This window comes from Ostrea edulis, chromosome 8, assembly GCF_947568905.1.
Source record: "Ostrea edulis chromosome 8, xbOstEdul1.1, whole genome shotgun sequence".
Taxonomy (NCBI): domain Eukaryota; kingdom Metazoa; phylum Mollusca; class Bivalvia; order Ostreida; family Ostreidae; genus Ostrea; species Ostrea edulis.
This window is the reverse complement of record NC_079171.1, coordinates 34500418-34516782: the sequence shown is the minus strand read 5'-3', so window position 1 is coordinate 34516782 and position 16365 is coordinate 34500418. Positions and strand designations below refer to the sequence as shown.

Genomic DNA, 16365 nt, shown 5'->3' with positions numbered 1-16365 from the left:
TTTCTTTTTGTAATATCCCCATGTGTTCAAACCGCCGGGAAATATTGTCTGACGTCTGCTCTGGTCTTCTGAATTTGTAAAACCACTTTTTAAACAAATTTTTCTTATTATCTTTAGAATTTACTATATTTGAACATGAATTAACAGTTCTTTAGTTTTTTTATTTAAAAAACATCGTATTTGTTAAAATATCTAGAGTTCACTTTTTACGACTTCATGAAAGTGAAACGATGCGCAACAACTGCGCAGAACGCGAAAATTCGAATTGTACTCGGTCTCGTTAAATACTTATAACGGACTATGTATTGCTACCTACCATAAGCTGTTGGAAGGCTAATATCTAAAAGGTCTATCCGCAATTTTGATTACAGGAATGGATAAATTGAATACTGCCGACTGATCCGACGTTGCAATCACTGAGTTTGAAATGTTGCATTAATGAAGTGATTATTGACATAATAAGCAACTGTGTTTCATCTGCTACCTCTAATAAGATGTCCTACATTACCAACATTCCCATAGCAACACGATTTCGATATGATTATGAAAACATAACAATACAAAATTGATTGGTTCCATATCTGTCCATAAAAACGTTACGAAATTTGAATTTGATTTGTATTTTGCTATTCTGAAACCATATTGCAATTTTCAAATGAATCCTTGAAAGTATAACACGAGTCTAGAAAACCAATAGAACTGACTTGCAGAGAGAGAGAGAGAGAGAGAGAGAGAGAGAGAGAGAGAGGCGGACAGATGGAGAATGAATTTATAGTCTCCTGCGGTTTTAAAAACCGTTGTGGGACTAATTATCCGAACCGTACATTTGTAACTCTACATATGTATATATTTAGTGGATGTAAAACTTATATGGTACCAATTTCGATGCACCAGATGCGTTTTTCGACAAATAATGTCTCTTCAGTGATGTTCAACCGAAATTTTTGAAATCCGAAATAACAATGAAGTTTTAGAGCTATTATAGGGTAAAAACAGCGTGCCAAAAAACTGGAGTCAAATTCGTCTAAGGATAAAAGCTATGCATGAGGGAGATAATCCTTAATTTTGAAATTAATGATATCCGTTGTTGTACTTTTAAAAACCTGTAATTTCCAATCCAATTCATAACTGTTGATATTTCATATTCACGAATATTTCCATCGTCACTAACCACAGTTACTAAGGTGGTACCTACCCTACCTCAAACCGTGACTGCATGATCAGCACAATCCTCGATTTTGCATGAATATTCATGAAACAACACGATTTTTTTTTTACTAATAACAGCCAAAATAAAAGATTTCCGACACTCCAATGGCTCCGCCCATAACTAAAACGTGAAATATTTGTTGGCAAGCAATAACGGACAAAAAGGTCACAGGTCCTTGTCTACAGAAGCAAGTAAAGTTTTAAGTATTTTTAAAACGAAATTATTTTTAATAACAGTTGTTACGCTTGTAAATTGTGTGTTAATAAACTTTTTTCTATTCTCAAAAGTGAGGAAATTTTGGGTAAAGTGGTTGTGTTGAAATCGGAAAGAGTAGTGTTGAACAGACAATTATTTAGAGAGAGAGATGCGTGGTTACACATATTATATGGTAAATATATTACGCCGGTGAAGTGGGGAAAGAAGCGTCCATTAGTTATAACAGCTAAAAGGTATCCAGTTTGTTACCAGTCGACAATACTCGGATCATTCCGCTATGACCACGCAATGACCTCCGAATGATTTTCTTTCCATCAAAAACAAAATCATGGAAATTCACTCGTAGTCATGTAGTCGGTTTTTTTTAAATCATAGAGAAACGGCATTTGACGTAGTGTAAAGGTAAACAATATAGGCGTGGTCTGCGAGGATGGAATCTCCCCCCGAATCCTTAGTAAAAAATGTCACCACATTTTTGGTAGACATATTAACTTTCTTCATATCAATGTTCTCATTGTACCGAGGTTTGAGTGGTTGAGTTTACTAGACAAAAAATGCATCATCACTCTTACCTATATAACATGCAAAAATCAACATGAGGTTATCAGAGTTTAAAATACAAAATGTCCAATATGGCCTAGAGGTTATAAAGCTTTTACCGTACTCATACTCAAACTCAGCCATATTTGCTTTGAGTACAACTCTGAGCAAGCTTCAATGCATACTCGAAAAAATCTTGAGCATGTACACCATTTCAGAATGACTGTGTGAGCTTTATAACCTTCACTTTTGTGTATGATTATGATTTAGAGCAGATATTTTGAGTTTAAATATGAAAACGTGCTCAAAAAATAATCTCCAGATATGTTCTTTATTAAGTGATACTCAGTCCGGTGACCATCTTTGAGAAATGGCTGATAGTGTTTTGTAAATTTAACATCATGATAATTCACGAAAACTAGCATGCCATTATGGATTATCAAGCGATCCTTTTTTTAGTTCTTTTTTTCTTGTGTGTTTGTTTTGTTTTTGGAATAAGTTAATGAAATAAAATGTTGAGAAATCAAGGCTATTTTAAAAAAATATATACACAATAAATGGCTTTTCACATGGTTATCAGGAATTAATCAGATGTATATCCTCGATGTGATTCCAGGTTAAACATGCATGCATTGATCATACATTGGAAATCATTGACCTACCTTTGGATATAAGCACTGCTGATTTTATGTTGTACGTCTTTCCGAGATCGATCGAGATGTGAAAAGAGTTCCCTTTAAACCTCTCACAAATGTTCATGATATTCCCATCCGTTAAGTTTCCACTGTTAATGGGTGTATAGCCTGGATTGTAGTGGTAGCCTGTAACATTCCTCCCGAGTGCTATATTGTCTTCAATAATATAATTAGAATACATTAGTATGGCGATGAGCTCTCTAATATTTCCAGGTAAATGGAGCAATCCGTATTCAAAATCAGTATGAAAGATCTACCCAATAATATGCATAAACTACGTCAGAGAACTTTGTGGTGTCTTGCAAATTTGAAATCCGGTAATGGGATTGTATCCCGTATATAGTGTTTCTGCGTTTAGTAAAGCAGAAATGATAAAATAATTATATAGGTTACACGAAGAATATGTTTGTTGCTAGTTGACAAAGCATGTAACAACATTGTCTTTGTTGGTAAGGCTCATTATTACAACTGTATTTTAAACGAACTTTGCATCACTTCCACCTTTAGTAATCGTACTTATTCTTTAAACACATTTAATATTCCAGTCAATTGATCGGATGAATATGAGTTACCATACCTATACTGGATTCCTAACCTTCATAAAAACCCTTATAAAGATACATTGCTGGATCCAGTAAATGTTGTACTAAGCCCCTATCTTTTCCCACGAATATAGTTAACAGCTATGAAGGATAACCTTCAAACGTACTGTGCGAATACATATGCTACAAATGGTTTAAATCAAATGTGGATTATAAAGTACTTTTAGTAAACCTGAAATCACAAAACGTTTCTCAAATCAACATCAAAACGTAGGACTTTCCAACTCATTACACGACCATTCCACACGATAACATAAAGACTAGGCCTTTTTGACTTCATAGACAGTTGCTTCTTCAACAAAAATGGAAAACACAAATATTCTGATCTAGTGATCAGTCATTCAAAAAATACTTTGTTAAACGCCACTATGATTTCACGCAGAAGTTCTCTGAAATTGGAATACAAAATATGCTGGAGATCCTCATATTCGTGGTCTTTGGTTATCAGGTCTTCAATAGTCTGTTGGAATTACCATGATCACGAATTGTGCATGATTGTTTGCTGACCTGTTTTTATATTCATATGAAGCAGAATTTATTCAAAAACTTTTACATGAGAAGGAAAAATGTCTTGCTGTGGCCTTCAATTCAAGATTTAGATATATCGACAATGTATTATCTATTAACAATAATAATTTTCATTCATATTTCGATTCAATATATCCCACTGATCTCGAAATAAAAGACACCACAGAGTCGTCCACTTTCGCTTCATTCTTAGATATTTCATTGAAAATAGATATTAACGCCAAACTAACAACTCTACTTTATGACAAACGGGCTGATTTCAACTGTTCCATCGCCATCTTCCTTTATCTATGTAGCAATATTCCATTATAACCTGCATGCGGTGTTTACATCTCTCAACTAATTCAATACTCAAGAGGTTGTTCCGCGTATGATCAGTTTTAAATCGATTACTGACAAACAAGTTGATGATACAGGAGTTCCAACCGTGTCGTTTAAAATCAGCATTTCGCAAATTTCATTGTCGTTATACCGATATATTTTGCGAATACAACCTAGCATTGGGTCAAATGCTGTTTGACGTGTTTCATGCCGATTGTTAGTCAGTTCTTGGCACGCTGATTTTGACTACGGATACTTCCGTTTACCTGATCAAGGTATATGGCTCACGGCAGTGATAGGTCGACTGATCCAACCTCTGGTATGTCTAGAGATCCGTGTTTTACCAACTCTCTTGTTTGTATTGGTTATAAGAGTTATGTGATTGATCACTATTCGTTATCTTTGCCTTTCATTTTGACCCACCCTATTCCTGGGGCCCATGATTTGAAAAACTTTAATTTGCACTTAAGAGTCATTCTCTGTAACCACTTAAACATTTATATAAGGGATCCGGCACGCACTGTCACCGATTTTTTTTTTCAACGTTGGCACATCGACTTAATCCGGCATAGGAAATGTAAAACCATCATAATTTGGTTGTTATGCAACTATGTTGCCATGGTAAAACGTGCATGCCATTCAGGTCACAAAAGAGTCAATTTTCACATGAAAAATGATATTTTTCATTCAACTATGCTGGATTAAACTGTTTGAGTTCTTATTAAATCATTATAAATTGATAATATATAGCATTGTTATTATTTAGTTTGATATTGTGTTAAAGGTTTGAATAATTCTGTTATATTTTTATTCTGTCTGAAAAAGAGGGTTGTTTGATATATTTTGAAAAAGCTAATTTGCAGGCAAATTTCAATGATGGATAAAAATTCCCGCATTCAGCTTGAAATCTATAAATGATTGTACACCATACATTAGATATAGTACTATTATATGACAATGTGACATGTTTGGGAATCTACGATCTAAGCTTTGTTTCCAAGGAAACGATATGATGCATTTCGTCATGATATGACAGTAGAGATGCATTTTTCACTGTAATTCAAAATACAATTTTCTATGTATTCAAAGTATATAATCTTAATAGCCGACTGTTACTGATGTTAGATTTTAAATTTTAACAAGTTTCATATGATAATTCATGTTGGTTGCCATGGAAACGAAATTGATATTTCTTTTCAAATTCGAAATCCATGCAAAATAAATAAATTTGTAGACCAAAAAAAATCCTTTTATAAACAGATTCAACTGAAATCAATGTTATGGTTGATAAATTATTAATACTGGTAGATAATTCATATTACAATGTCGCTATGATAATAAACTATCACAAAACAGCAGACTTAATGTTCATATTATTTTCAAGTAAATATCGTGTTGTTGTACATCATGCATGTTCTCCAATCATAAAAACTCTTAATTTCTAACAGATAATTAGATTAATGCACTTTTTTTTTCAAATGTGCATGATTTTTATTTCTGTATTGTACATTTATCACAAATTGTATTGTATATCTTTAGAATTCATCAAAATAACTACCATATTTTAAAAAATCCATATTTTAATATTTCAGTTATTTCATACTATCATGTACATTTTTTTTCACCTTGCCAATCGAATTAAGTGTGAGATTGAAATTGAATCATTGATCTTAAAAATTGTTCAAGTTAAATAAACTAAATATGATACATAAAGATTGTAATTTATCATTGATTCATGGGGAAGTACCACCACCACCCTCTTTGCAGTTCAATATTAGCTCTGCTTACTATGTATATGCAAGAAATAGTATGCCAGTACCATGTGTGAAATCTATTAAACTAACATTTCTTAATACAAGACTTGACAATTTACATAGTTACTTATGAGGAAGTATTTTGACCTTGAATCGTGACCTTGGCATTTGATTCAAAACAATTGCGGGCCTTTATTTTCTAGAGTCTGGACGTTCATCAGTGTCACTCGCTTAACGTATCTTTTTAAATATAGGTATGTAAATTATATTTCAACATCATAAGAAGACCTTGCTTGTACTGTAACATGGCATTGCTGGTCACATTGAAGTCATTTAGTACGCTGGGAAAGTCAATATCTTTAATATCTGACAACGTTGAAACCCACGGGTTGATACACTGATTATCATTTAACGTCCCACCGAAGAATTTTTCACTCATATGGAGGCGACACCATTGTCAGTGAGGGTTGAAAAATTTAGACCTATGCTCGGCGCTTAAATTACGACCTTTGAGCAGTGGGTTCCGATGATGAATATTTAATAATCGTATCCTGTTATAAATTGTACACCTTTATTTTAAAATTATATATTACAAAATAGACAAGATAAGCACACACAATCTTTTTCATTTTCTAATTTTGCGCATATGATAATAGTCATCATAGCTAATCGTCTTCTCAATGGCATGTAGGCAACTAAAATGTAAAACTTATACGGTACCAATTTTGATGAATCACATGCACATTTCGACAAATAATGTCTCTTCAGTGATGCTCAACCGAAATGTTTGAAATCCGAAATACCAATGAAGCTTTAGAGCTATTATAGCCAAAAACAGAGTGCCAAAAAAGTGGAGTCAAATTCGTCTAAGGATAAAAGCTATGCATGAGGGATATAAATATAATGATATGCAAGGTGAAGATAACGAACAGTGATCAATCTCACAACTCCTACAAGCAATACAAAATAGATAGTTGGGCAAACACGGACCCCTGGACACACCAGAGGTGGGATCAGGTGCCTAGGAGGAGTAAGCATCCCCTGTTGACCGGTCACACCCGCCGTGAGCCCCATATCCTGATAATGATATATGATGTCCTGATAGAAATTCTTTCCGATTAAATGAACCACATCCTTTCATATCCTTTGAGGCAACATAAGCATCGAACATACACTGATGCTTCTGACTTGGCCCCCACCAACATGATAATATGATACTTCCTAGAAAATCAATGAATGATAATATTCATTTTAAGAGAAATACGAAGATGAATATATTCAAGCATATCAAAATATTATGTCCCATTTAAAATGTATTACTTGTTCTCCCCATGCAATCTACATCTACTACTACTAGTATGTAGCTGCAATATGTATTCCTTAAATTATATGTTTGAATGAAATATTATTTAAACCCTTTTCTTACGGTAGGTAATAACTTACTTAAATATATGTATTCTTATCTAGATTTAGTTTTATCTAAACTATAAGGTGATATATGACCTCAATTAATCAATGCATGGGTTAATTATAATATTCAAAACAGTGAGAATTGTTTTGCGGTGTTTGATCACTTGATGACTTATGCGACGTTTCTCGATAATATATATCAATTTTCATGAATGTGCACTCTGTCTCGTTTCTACAAAAACAATCTTGGGGTACGTCGTATTACCGTGTCTGTTTTAGAGATAACATACCGGTACTCAATGTTTTGATAGTTTCTAATTGTTGCAATCAAAAGTTATGTATTGCAGAAGGTTACATATATAAGGACAGTACAAATATATTTTAGCAAAGAAGGGATCAGATCCAGGACCCCTGCATTACAAGATATGTTATCTAATCGCTAACCTATCCAGGCCGGAATATAAGTATAGTAATATTACTACAATATAAAATTCGAATTTATTACCGAAATCATACAACACCTCTTTATATCGAGGAGATGGGAAATAATCCAGAGAAAATGTCAGAAATGTGGCTTATGTCCTTAATATATATTTTTGTTTTGTTAGTGGCATGTGTAAAATGAGAACAAAATCAAGCTGACAAGAAAGAAAAAAAAAATAGTGTATATTCCCATGCATCACTGAAGAGACATAATTTGTCGAAATGCGCATCTGGTGCATCAAAATTGGTACCGTATAAGTTTTACATCACAGGTATACCATAGAAAATATGGAGCCCAGTAGTATTTTCACAACTACAGTGGATAAATTCCATCTGGTCGACTGGTCATTTTTAACACCCGGCCCATCTTGATCACCCCTCTGACCAAAATTTCATGGTCTTAAAAAGTGGCAGTTATTTTTAAGGAAAATTACGCACGCTTGTTGACAAATGTTCTATAAAAAGTGGTCGGTGTCCAGTTTTCAGGGGTGACCGGTTTTGTGAGAATTTCTTTGTAAGAAAATGTAAAGATTTCTGCCTGACTTTACAAATGGACCACTTTTCTGAGGGGTGGATTAGGCTACGTTTCACTTTATTACATGCAACGAAAAAATATATTTTAAAAATTAGCGTACTTGCTTGCAAAATTAAAGCCTTTAAGATGCTAGAAAAACAAATACAAACAGAATAATATTGATATGAACATTCGATCTTACTCATGATACATGTAATAACTGTAATACAGAACACGGGATCTTTAAACATACAATACCTGCTTGCAAGGTTAAACAAATAAAAATGTGTTATTTAAAGATCCAAAATATTTAGAGGGGATTTTTTTTTTAAAGTAATCTGTACAATATAAATTTACATAGTTGGTACAAATTATTTTCTTTCCTTTTATAATTCCCCCCTAACATTTTAATGATCTATGAAATATACCGTCAAATGTGTTTGAAAAGGTTTCTAAAGACAAAATGATTATACATCATGGCAGAAATCCACTACAGTGAATTTATTAATGTGTAAACAAAGATCGAGATATGTGATTGTTTACAAAGGTTTGAAAATGCACGGGTATAGTTTATATTAAATCTCACATTTCAAAATATGCTGTGGGTAAAACTCTGTCATTTAAAAGTTGAAGGGTATACGAAAATTGAGGAAGATTTAAACTACAAAATTAGCATTTCGTTGGTTTCTTTGTAAACAAAATCAATGCCCGATTTATGTTTACATAACACAGAGTTAGGCTATAATATTGCTATTATCCTTACGTGAAGAAAGTCCAGTTTTGTTTTCAAGTTTAGTTGAATGATGTTATAAAGTGTAAGTGAATGATGTTGTTTATACATGTACTTTACGTCAAAAATGAATCTAAACAAACAAATCCGTGGTTCAGTCTTTAAAAAAAATAAATAAAACTGAAAACTTAAGCACTGCCCACTTAGAAAAATTGTCATATAACACTAACAAGAAACCCACAGGCATTATCAGTCACATGATGATAATCAAAAGTATCACTAGGCCAAAATGCAAAGGAATTTACATTAGTTTTCCTGTTCTGCACACCTAAGTTAAATAGAGGATATCTATATTGCGTCTTTTTATATTTGGTTTACCCAACGAGTTGATATGGTGTATTTATTCGCGAGGCTTGCCGAGCGAATACATACACCATATCAACGAGTTGGATAAACCAAATATCAAAATACGCAGTTATAGTTGTTCTATTTATCTCATGTGTCTTTTTTTCAAAGTATTTTGCAGGTGCCTCGGAGGAGTAAGCATCCCATGTCGACCGGTCACACCCGCCGTGAGCCCTATATCCTGATCAAGTAAACGGAGTTATCCATAGTCAAAATCAGTGTGTCAAGAACGGACTAACAATCATTATGAAACACGTCAGACTATATGGTGAATTTGCCAAGGGGATCATGAAATTTCACAATATAAAGTTTTTCTTAATTCTATACAGGAGTTATCATATTGACCACTGTTCGTATTCTTCACCTTTATACAAGATGAAACTCTGTCATATAATGACCTTCCCAGCCCTTTCTGTGAACTTTTAGTTGACTGCTTTCACTATGATGGCGACCTTCATACTTTACATCACTTTGCATTTAGATTTCCTTATAGATGTGCGATTGTAGATATTTATTGAAAGGTTGTACATTTTTGAGCCACCATTAAGGCCCCGAGGGCACAGGATTCCCGAAATGTACAACTTATGCCCCCTTTCTCATATATACGTCATACAAAAATCGATTGGTTTGTTTTACATCCCATTGAATTTTGCCACTCATACAAAAACAGCTGTATGTAATGTACCACAAATGTTGACATGTGATTAGCGTTTATGGACACAGGAGTGATAGTTCTGTATCGTGCCAAATTCTCTCACGACATGGAACCCCCGTTTTAAGGTCAAATCCAAAAGACCCATGATTTTCAATTTCAGAAGCAAAGAGTGGTACAATTTCAAGTTATTTATCAAAATCGTGATCAAATTTATGTAAGTACTGTAACCTGATTGAATGAAATATTGAAGTTTGACATATGATTAAGTTTATATTATACGATAATATTATGATGTAGGTCTTCAATAAATTATTAAGCAAGGTTGTCTTTTCAAAACCATTAGATATAATCACTCGCCTCCTGGCGTCCAATGGTTACACGGGTCGTTCGAATTCGAGTATCGACACTCACTCTAATTTTTCTCCAATCGTTTCCACTGATAAAGACAACACTATATCAAGAGAAAGAGCACAATTAAAATAGATATATAAATATATTGTCTTCTCTACAAGTAACGTAGAAAACTTACTGAAGGCTGTAACTTTGCAGATAAAGAATACCAAGGCGTACGAATATACCACAACCTTCATCTTTCTTTAAATCACAACCGGGTCTGTACGACCAGGAACAAGAAGTGATACATTGGTGTACTAAATAGAAAGGGACCTAGCAGGAAGCTAGAAGAAGAAGAATAAACCAATCAGGAGTAAGATATGCAAATTTAATTTTTTTCAAGAGGTATGTTACAATACGATGTACAGAATATGCGATTGTGAACGATATTTTGATATTTAATCATGTATCGCGTTATGAAGAACAAAAAAAAAAAAATCCCAGTCACTCACTCGACAAACACACCAGTGTCAACTGAATGAAACCTAACAGAAACTATATAGTAATCCGACGTTGATATATATATATATATATATATATATATATATATATATATATATCCAAAATTGAAATAGAGTTTCAGTAATCGGATACTAATATTTAAAATATATGAAAAGAAAACACAGAAATCCTCCGTAAAGCTTTAGCGCTTTCATTACAACTTCAGAAGCTTCGTAACTTAAATATTCTAACTTCTGAAGATGTAATGAAAGCGCTAAAGCTTTACGGAGGATTTCTGTGTTTTCTTTTCATATTTTTTAAATATATATATATATATATATATATATATATATATATATATATATATAGGTAGATAGATAGATCAATATGAAAAGCCATAACGTGTCATATATTATTATCAACGTTCCCTAAATTAAATTAAAAACTTATCCTGTTTACCAAATTAAAAAAAAAAAAATCTGATTTGCTGAAATTGTGATTTTATCGCAGCGATATTCATTATCTGTTCCGATTTCCAGACTCGACATTTTAATTCCATCAGCAAAATAAAAACATCACCCATTTACGCAACATTATAAATATATTGCTGCAATGGTTATACACTGATCAGATTTAAAGTCACACATTATCTTTAGAAACATGATCTTGCCACCACAATGATTATTTCAAACATCGCCAACAACGATAATCTTTTAGTAGCACGATATAATTCCACACTAAGAATCAAACCTACTTATGTTTTTACATATTTAGAATATCTTCATTTGTGCTTTGAGATCATGTACAATGTCTTGGTTTCAGTCAAAATTCATTATTTTCGGTCATAATAGAAAAGGCGTGCGCTACCTAGATTTCATCTCAAATAAGTTCTGTTTGAATGAACTGTGTGACCAACAGAAAGATGATGACAGAGTAAAATAAAGCTACCCCTCCCTCTTTTCAATTTATTTCAAAATACGGGTTAGGTTTCTGGGTGTGTCGTTTTGTAAACTTTGCCTAAAACAAAATGACGAGTACTCGTTTTATTCTATTTGAATGAAGTGTTAATGATGGTGCATAACGAATACTTCAAAAGATCCTAACTCGAGTATGGATTTATGTATCACTATATCGCCATAATTGATTTCCTGTTTCTATTGATTGTCCAGGCCACCCAAGATTTTCCTACTGCATACATACGTTTTTTTCTAATTCAATATTTACTAAATGAATGGAAACACTGTGTTCACAGAGCATATTACATTGCCCTTGATATCTGCCACTCATTGATAATGACTGGTTTAGAGTGATTTGGTAATGGAAAATATTTTGTTCGATGTGCAAAACATGTAAACTCAACAGACAGTACAATATTCGTGTAAGTTGTATGCTTTAAATTCACCTAGCTGAAAAGAAAGCATTGATAGGGATACATAATAAAGGAAACAATATAAATGTACCTTTATTGTATAATCCCTTTCAGTCACTCGTGATTTGTCATGCAACGAAATGAAATAATTATCATAAACGAAGGTGACATTGAAACAACACAGGAATACTAATACGGATGCAACAATCGGGCTACAGAGCTGTGATGTATACATTTATTATGTTCATCTTCGTCAATATTACTCTTTTATTTCAAATTTGTTGATATATATGTTTTAGTATTTTTAGGTCGTTTGAGAGCAACTTCCTACTTTTAAATGTCCTTATGTTTTTTAAACCGTTAAGTACACTTGAACCTAATTGAACCTAAACTGGCATACAAAATCTGATATATTGAAATTTGAATTTGAATTCCGATTGAAATAAATAACTTTTCTATTGTTAAAACATGATATTCCGATGGGTTGGTTTAATTGTTTTAACGTTACTGATATAGATGTACTCCATAAACATGTGAATTTAATTCTGGTAAAGGACACATAATGGAATGAACATCGAGAAGTTTAGGCCCTCCCCCTAAATTCACTTGTACTGTATGCTAAATGTATAATCTCGGATAATTTGCAGAGGAAAACGTAAGTAATATCAGGGAGTCCTTAGTAAAACGATAAATTATTACGAATTGCATTCTTTACTAAACGTTAAAAGTTAGATACACCAAACATATTTCAACTGTGCTGATGTGAGATTTATATCTTTGAATTTGGTTCAAAGATTCTCCGGTGACCTTCTCTTATTTCGTTTTGCAAAGTTAAACCCGGCGTCGTGAAATCGATACAAAAAGAAAAAAACATCGTATATTTTACATAACGCCATAAACAATGACACTTTTATGGTAAATGATGGGAAAAAGGCAGGTGCATCTTTCATATCTGAGTGAACACGATAATTTAAATCAATGCGTTGAACCGACTACTTTCAATATCGTTAAATGCAGGTAAACCTAATATAACACGAATAATATCACGACAGAAATGGTGTATGTCGTCGTATATTGTAGAAAAGAAAAATACGTACCATCATTTTCTCATTTAGCAAGAAGTATCTATGACAGACTGTCATCAAATTGAGTTTATCGATTTCAATGTTGGTAAACATTTCTCGAGTTCCAAGCTCGGATACTTTGCTGAGGGAAACTTTAGTAATATCAGGCAGTCATTTGTAAAAACGATAACTCATTACGAATTTTGTTCTGTACTACACGCTAAGAGTTAGATTGGTATATTTGACCTGTGTTGGTGTGTAAATTATATCTTTGAATTTGGTTCAGAGACTTTCCGGTAATCTCATCGTAATTCGTCTCTCAAAGTTAAACCCAGCGTTTTGAAGTCGATAAAAAATGGAAAACACCGTACACAACGCTATAAACAATGGCACTTTAATGGTAGATGATGGGAAGAAGGCAGTTACATCTTTCATGAATGAGTGAACAAGGGAATTTGTATAAATGAGCTAAACCAACCTCTTTCAATCTCATTAAGTGCAGGTAAACCTAGTATAACACGAAGATTACAACAGAAATATTGCCTGTTGTCGTACATTGTAGAAAAGAGAAAAACGTACAATTATTTTCTCATTTTGTGAGAAGTATCTGAGGAACTGTCATAAAATTGCAGTTATCAGTTTGAGGAGGCACTTTATATCTTCATAATGGCTTATTTCCTTTTAAAACATGGATGAAGATATAAATAGTAGCAATTTAGTATATTCATTTTAAAAAACATTGCCTAGTTGAGTAGCTCAGTAGGTTAGCACGTCGACTGCTGAATCGATGATCGTGTGTTCGAGTCTCTTAGGGGTTTTGGATTTTGTCTTTCTATCAAAACTGCATTTTGTGACTAAATAAAGTAAATTTGAAAATTTTCAATTTCAAAACATTGTTGTCCATAGCTTTTACTTCTTATCCATATCAAATTTCTCTGGTGTATCATACCTCCTTAAATGTTGGTAAACATTTCTAGAGTTCCAAAAGATTTGGTGTCCGAGCGATCAAATCAAGTGGTGACATAAAAGTTTAGCATCATATTTAGTACATTTTTCACACGAGCAATTACACTGTTGTCTATGTTTAATGTAATATAACCATTAAGATTTTTTATCACTTAATTGAGATCATCAGTATATATCTGCACTGGTGCAAGTTTGTACAGGCTTTTTTTTTTTTTTTTGATAATTAGTACCCGCTTGGGGAAATTACTTGTATTAAACAGCCAGATGGGGGTTCATATTGAGCTGTTTTTAAGCATATTTATTTTTTACATATTCAAAATATTCTAATTCATGTTGCATTTTTGCAAAGGACATCTATATTCTAAGCATAAAATTTTACCTTAAATACTTCTGGAGATATTGAATAGCCTAGATATTGTCTTTAAAAGTAAGTCAAACATCAAGATGACGGTTGCAAGGTCAAACAACATAGCATCACATACAAAGTATTGTCATAAAAAATATATAAACAAGATATGGTAGTTCTACCTTAAAGACCCATCTCATGACCGTACGGTCAGTGAAAATGCAGGCGGAGCCTAATCTAAACATATGTTATTTACCTGGAGTGGCCAGGATCTACCAAGGTGTTAATTGCTATATCCCATGGCATTCAAAGAAACACACAGAGGCAGAACATGGTAGAAATCTACTTGTCCATTTTTTTTTTATAGTTTTGATATACATAGGACCTGTCTCAGGGACCTCTGCAAAGTTTATGTAGTCATAGTGTTTGAATAATGGTTGTATTCCTAAGGGTAGCTGACACACATTCTACACCCACCCCTCTTTATCTCTCTCTGTCATTGACTCAATGAATAATTTCTGTTATAAATATAGAGGTATCATAAATTGATGACATAAATTATTTCAATAGGTTTCAAGTTTTAAAACTTATTATGCAAATTATTATTTGATTTATGATAGTGTAATTATGATACATGTAGAGGTATATAGAGGGGGAAATTACAATTATGTTGAAATTCTATTGTTCAGGGGCCTTTTTAAAAACAATTGAATTATAAGAAAATAGTAGATGTGGACAGGTCATTGCTATCAAAACTCAGGTATACTGGGCGTCCTCAAGATCTAAAGAATGCCTGTAGATACTGGCTGTTATTGTTATCAAAACACCTCTCTGGGGTAGCCCCAGACCACAGTGTCTGCAGATGTCACTCCACCTGAGATATATTATTAAATGTTTGATTGGCAGGCAGCTTACAATTTGGGGGTGTCAACTTAAAATTGGGTCTTTAAATAGATCAAGATATATTTTAAGTTCAAGTCTACACTCTGTATTTCTTACAGCTATACTTCTACTCTTGCATCCAAACTTTTTAATTATAAACAAACTTTGCAGTGCCTAGATATAGACCATCTTATACGTAATCCACCAACATGTTCTTGTTCTTCATCTTCTTTCAACTATAGTCCAGCTGGACATGGCATTAATGGTGATGTTGATATAGTTGAAAACGAGGACCTCAAATCACTTATTCTAAAAGGTCTCAATTACAGAGAACCTCGGTCTTTTAATTGGCGACAGAACTTCATCTCTATTATGAATTATGTCGAAGATTATGCCAAACGATGGGCTAAACATGAAAAAGAAGAACTTGATACATTATCAGAATGGGTTAAAAGCATAAGAGGGATATTAAAATCTAGCATTAGACATACGAAAACACAAGTACGTACCATCTATCCTTCTGTGTTAAGTAAACCATAGTGATAAAAGAATTAAATAGGTTACATGAGGAATATGTTTTACTTCCAGCTGACAAAGCTAGTAACAACATTGTCTTTGTTTGTAAGGCTCATTATTACAACTGTATTTTAAATGAACTTGGCATTAATTCCACTTTTGGTAATCATACTTATACTCCAACTGCCCTTTCAAATGATGAAATTCTTCAAAACCATGTTTAAGTTTTAGTGACATTAAATATCCCAGTCAATGGGTGAAATGAATATGAGTTACCGTACCTACACTGGATTCCTAAACTACATACAATCCCTTACAAACAAAG

At 33.1% G+C, this 16365-nt stretch overlaps 1 protein-coding gene across 1 annotated transcript in view; it reads right to left on the bottom strand.

Moving 5' to 3' along the window:
- Positions 1–10866, bottom strand: part of LOC125662456 (uncharacterized) — a 55929-nt gene extending 45063 nt beyond the window's left edge. The window contains exons 1-2 of the mRNA XM_056147397.1: positions 10593–10866; positions 2629–2817 (exon numbers count right to left, since the gene is read on the bottom strand). Coding sequence (XP_056003372.1) covers positions 2629–2817; positions 10593–10653 — 250 coding nt within the window. The 5' untranslated portion in view covers positions 10654–10866. The remainder of the gene's footprint in view (positions 1–2628; positions 2818–10592) is intronic.
- Between the last annotated feature and the right edge of the window lie 5499 nt (positions 10867–16365).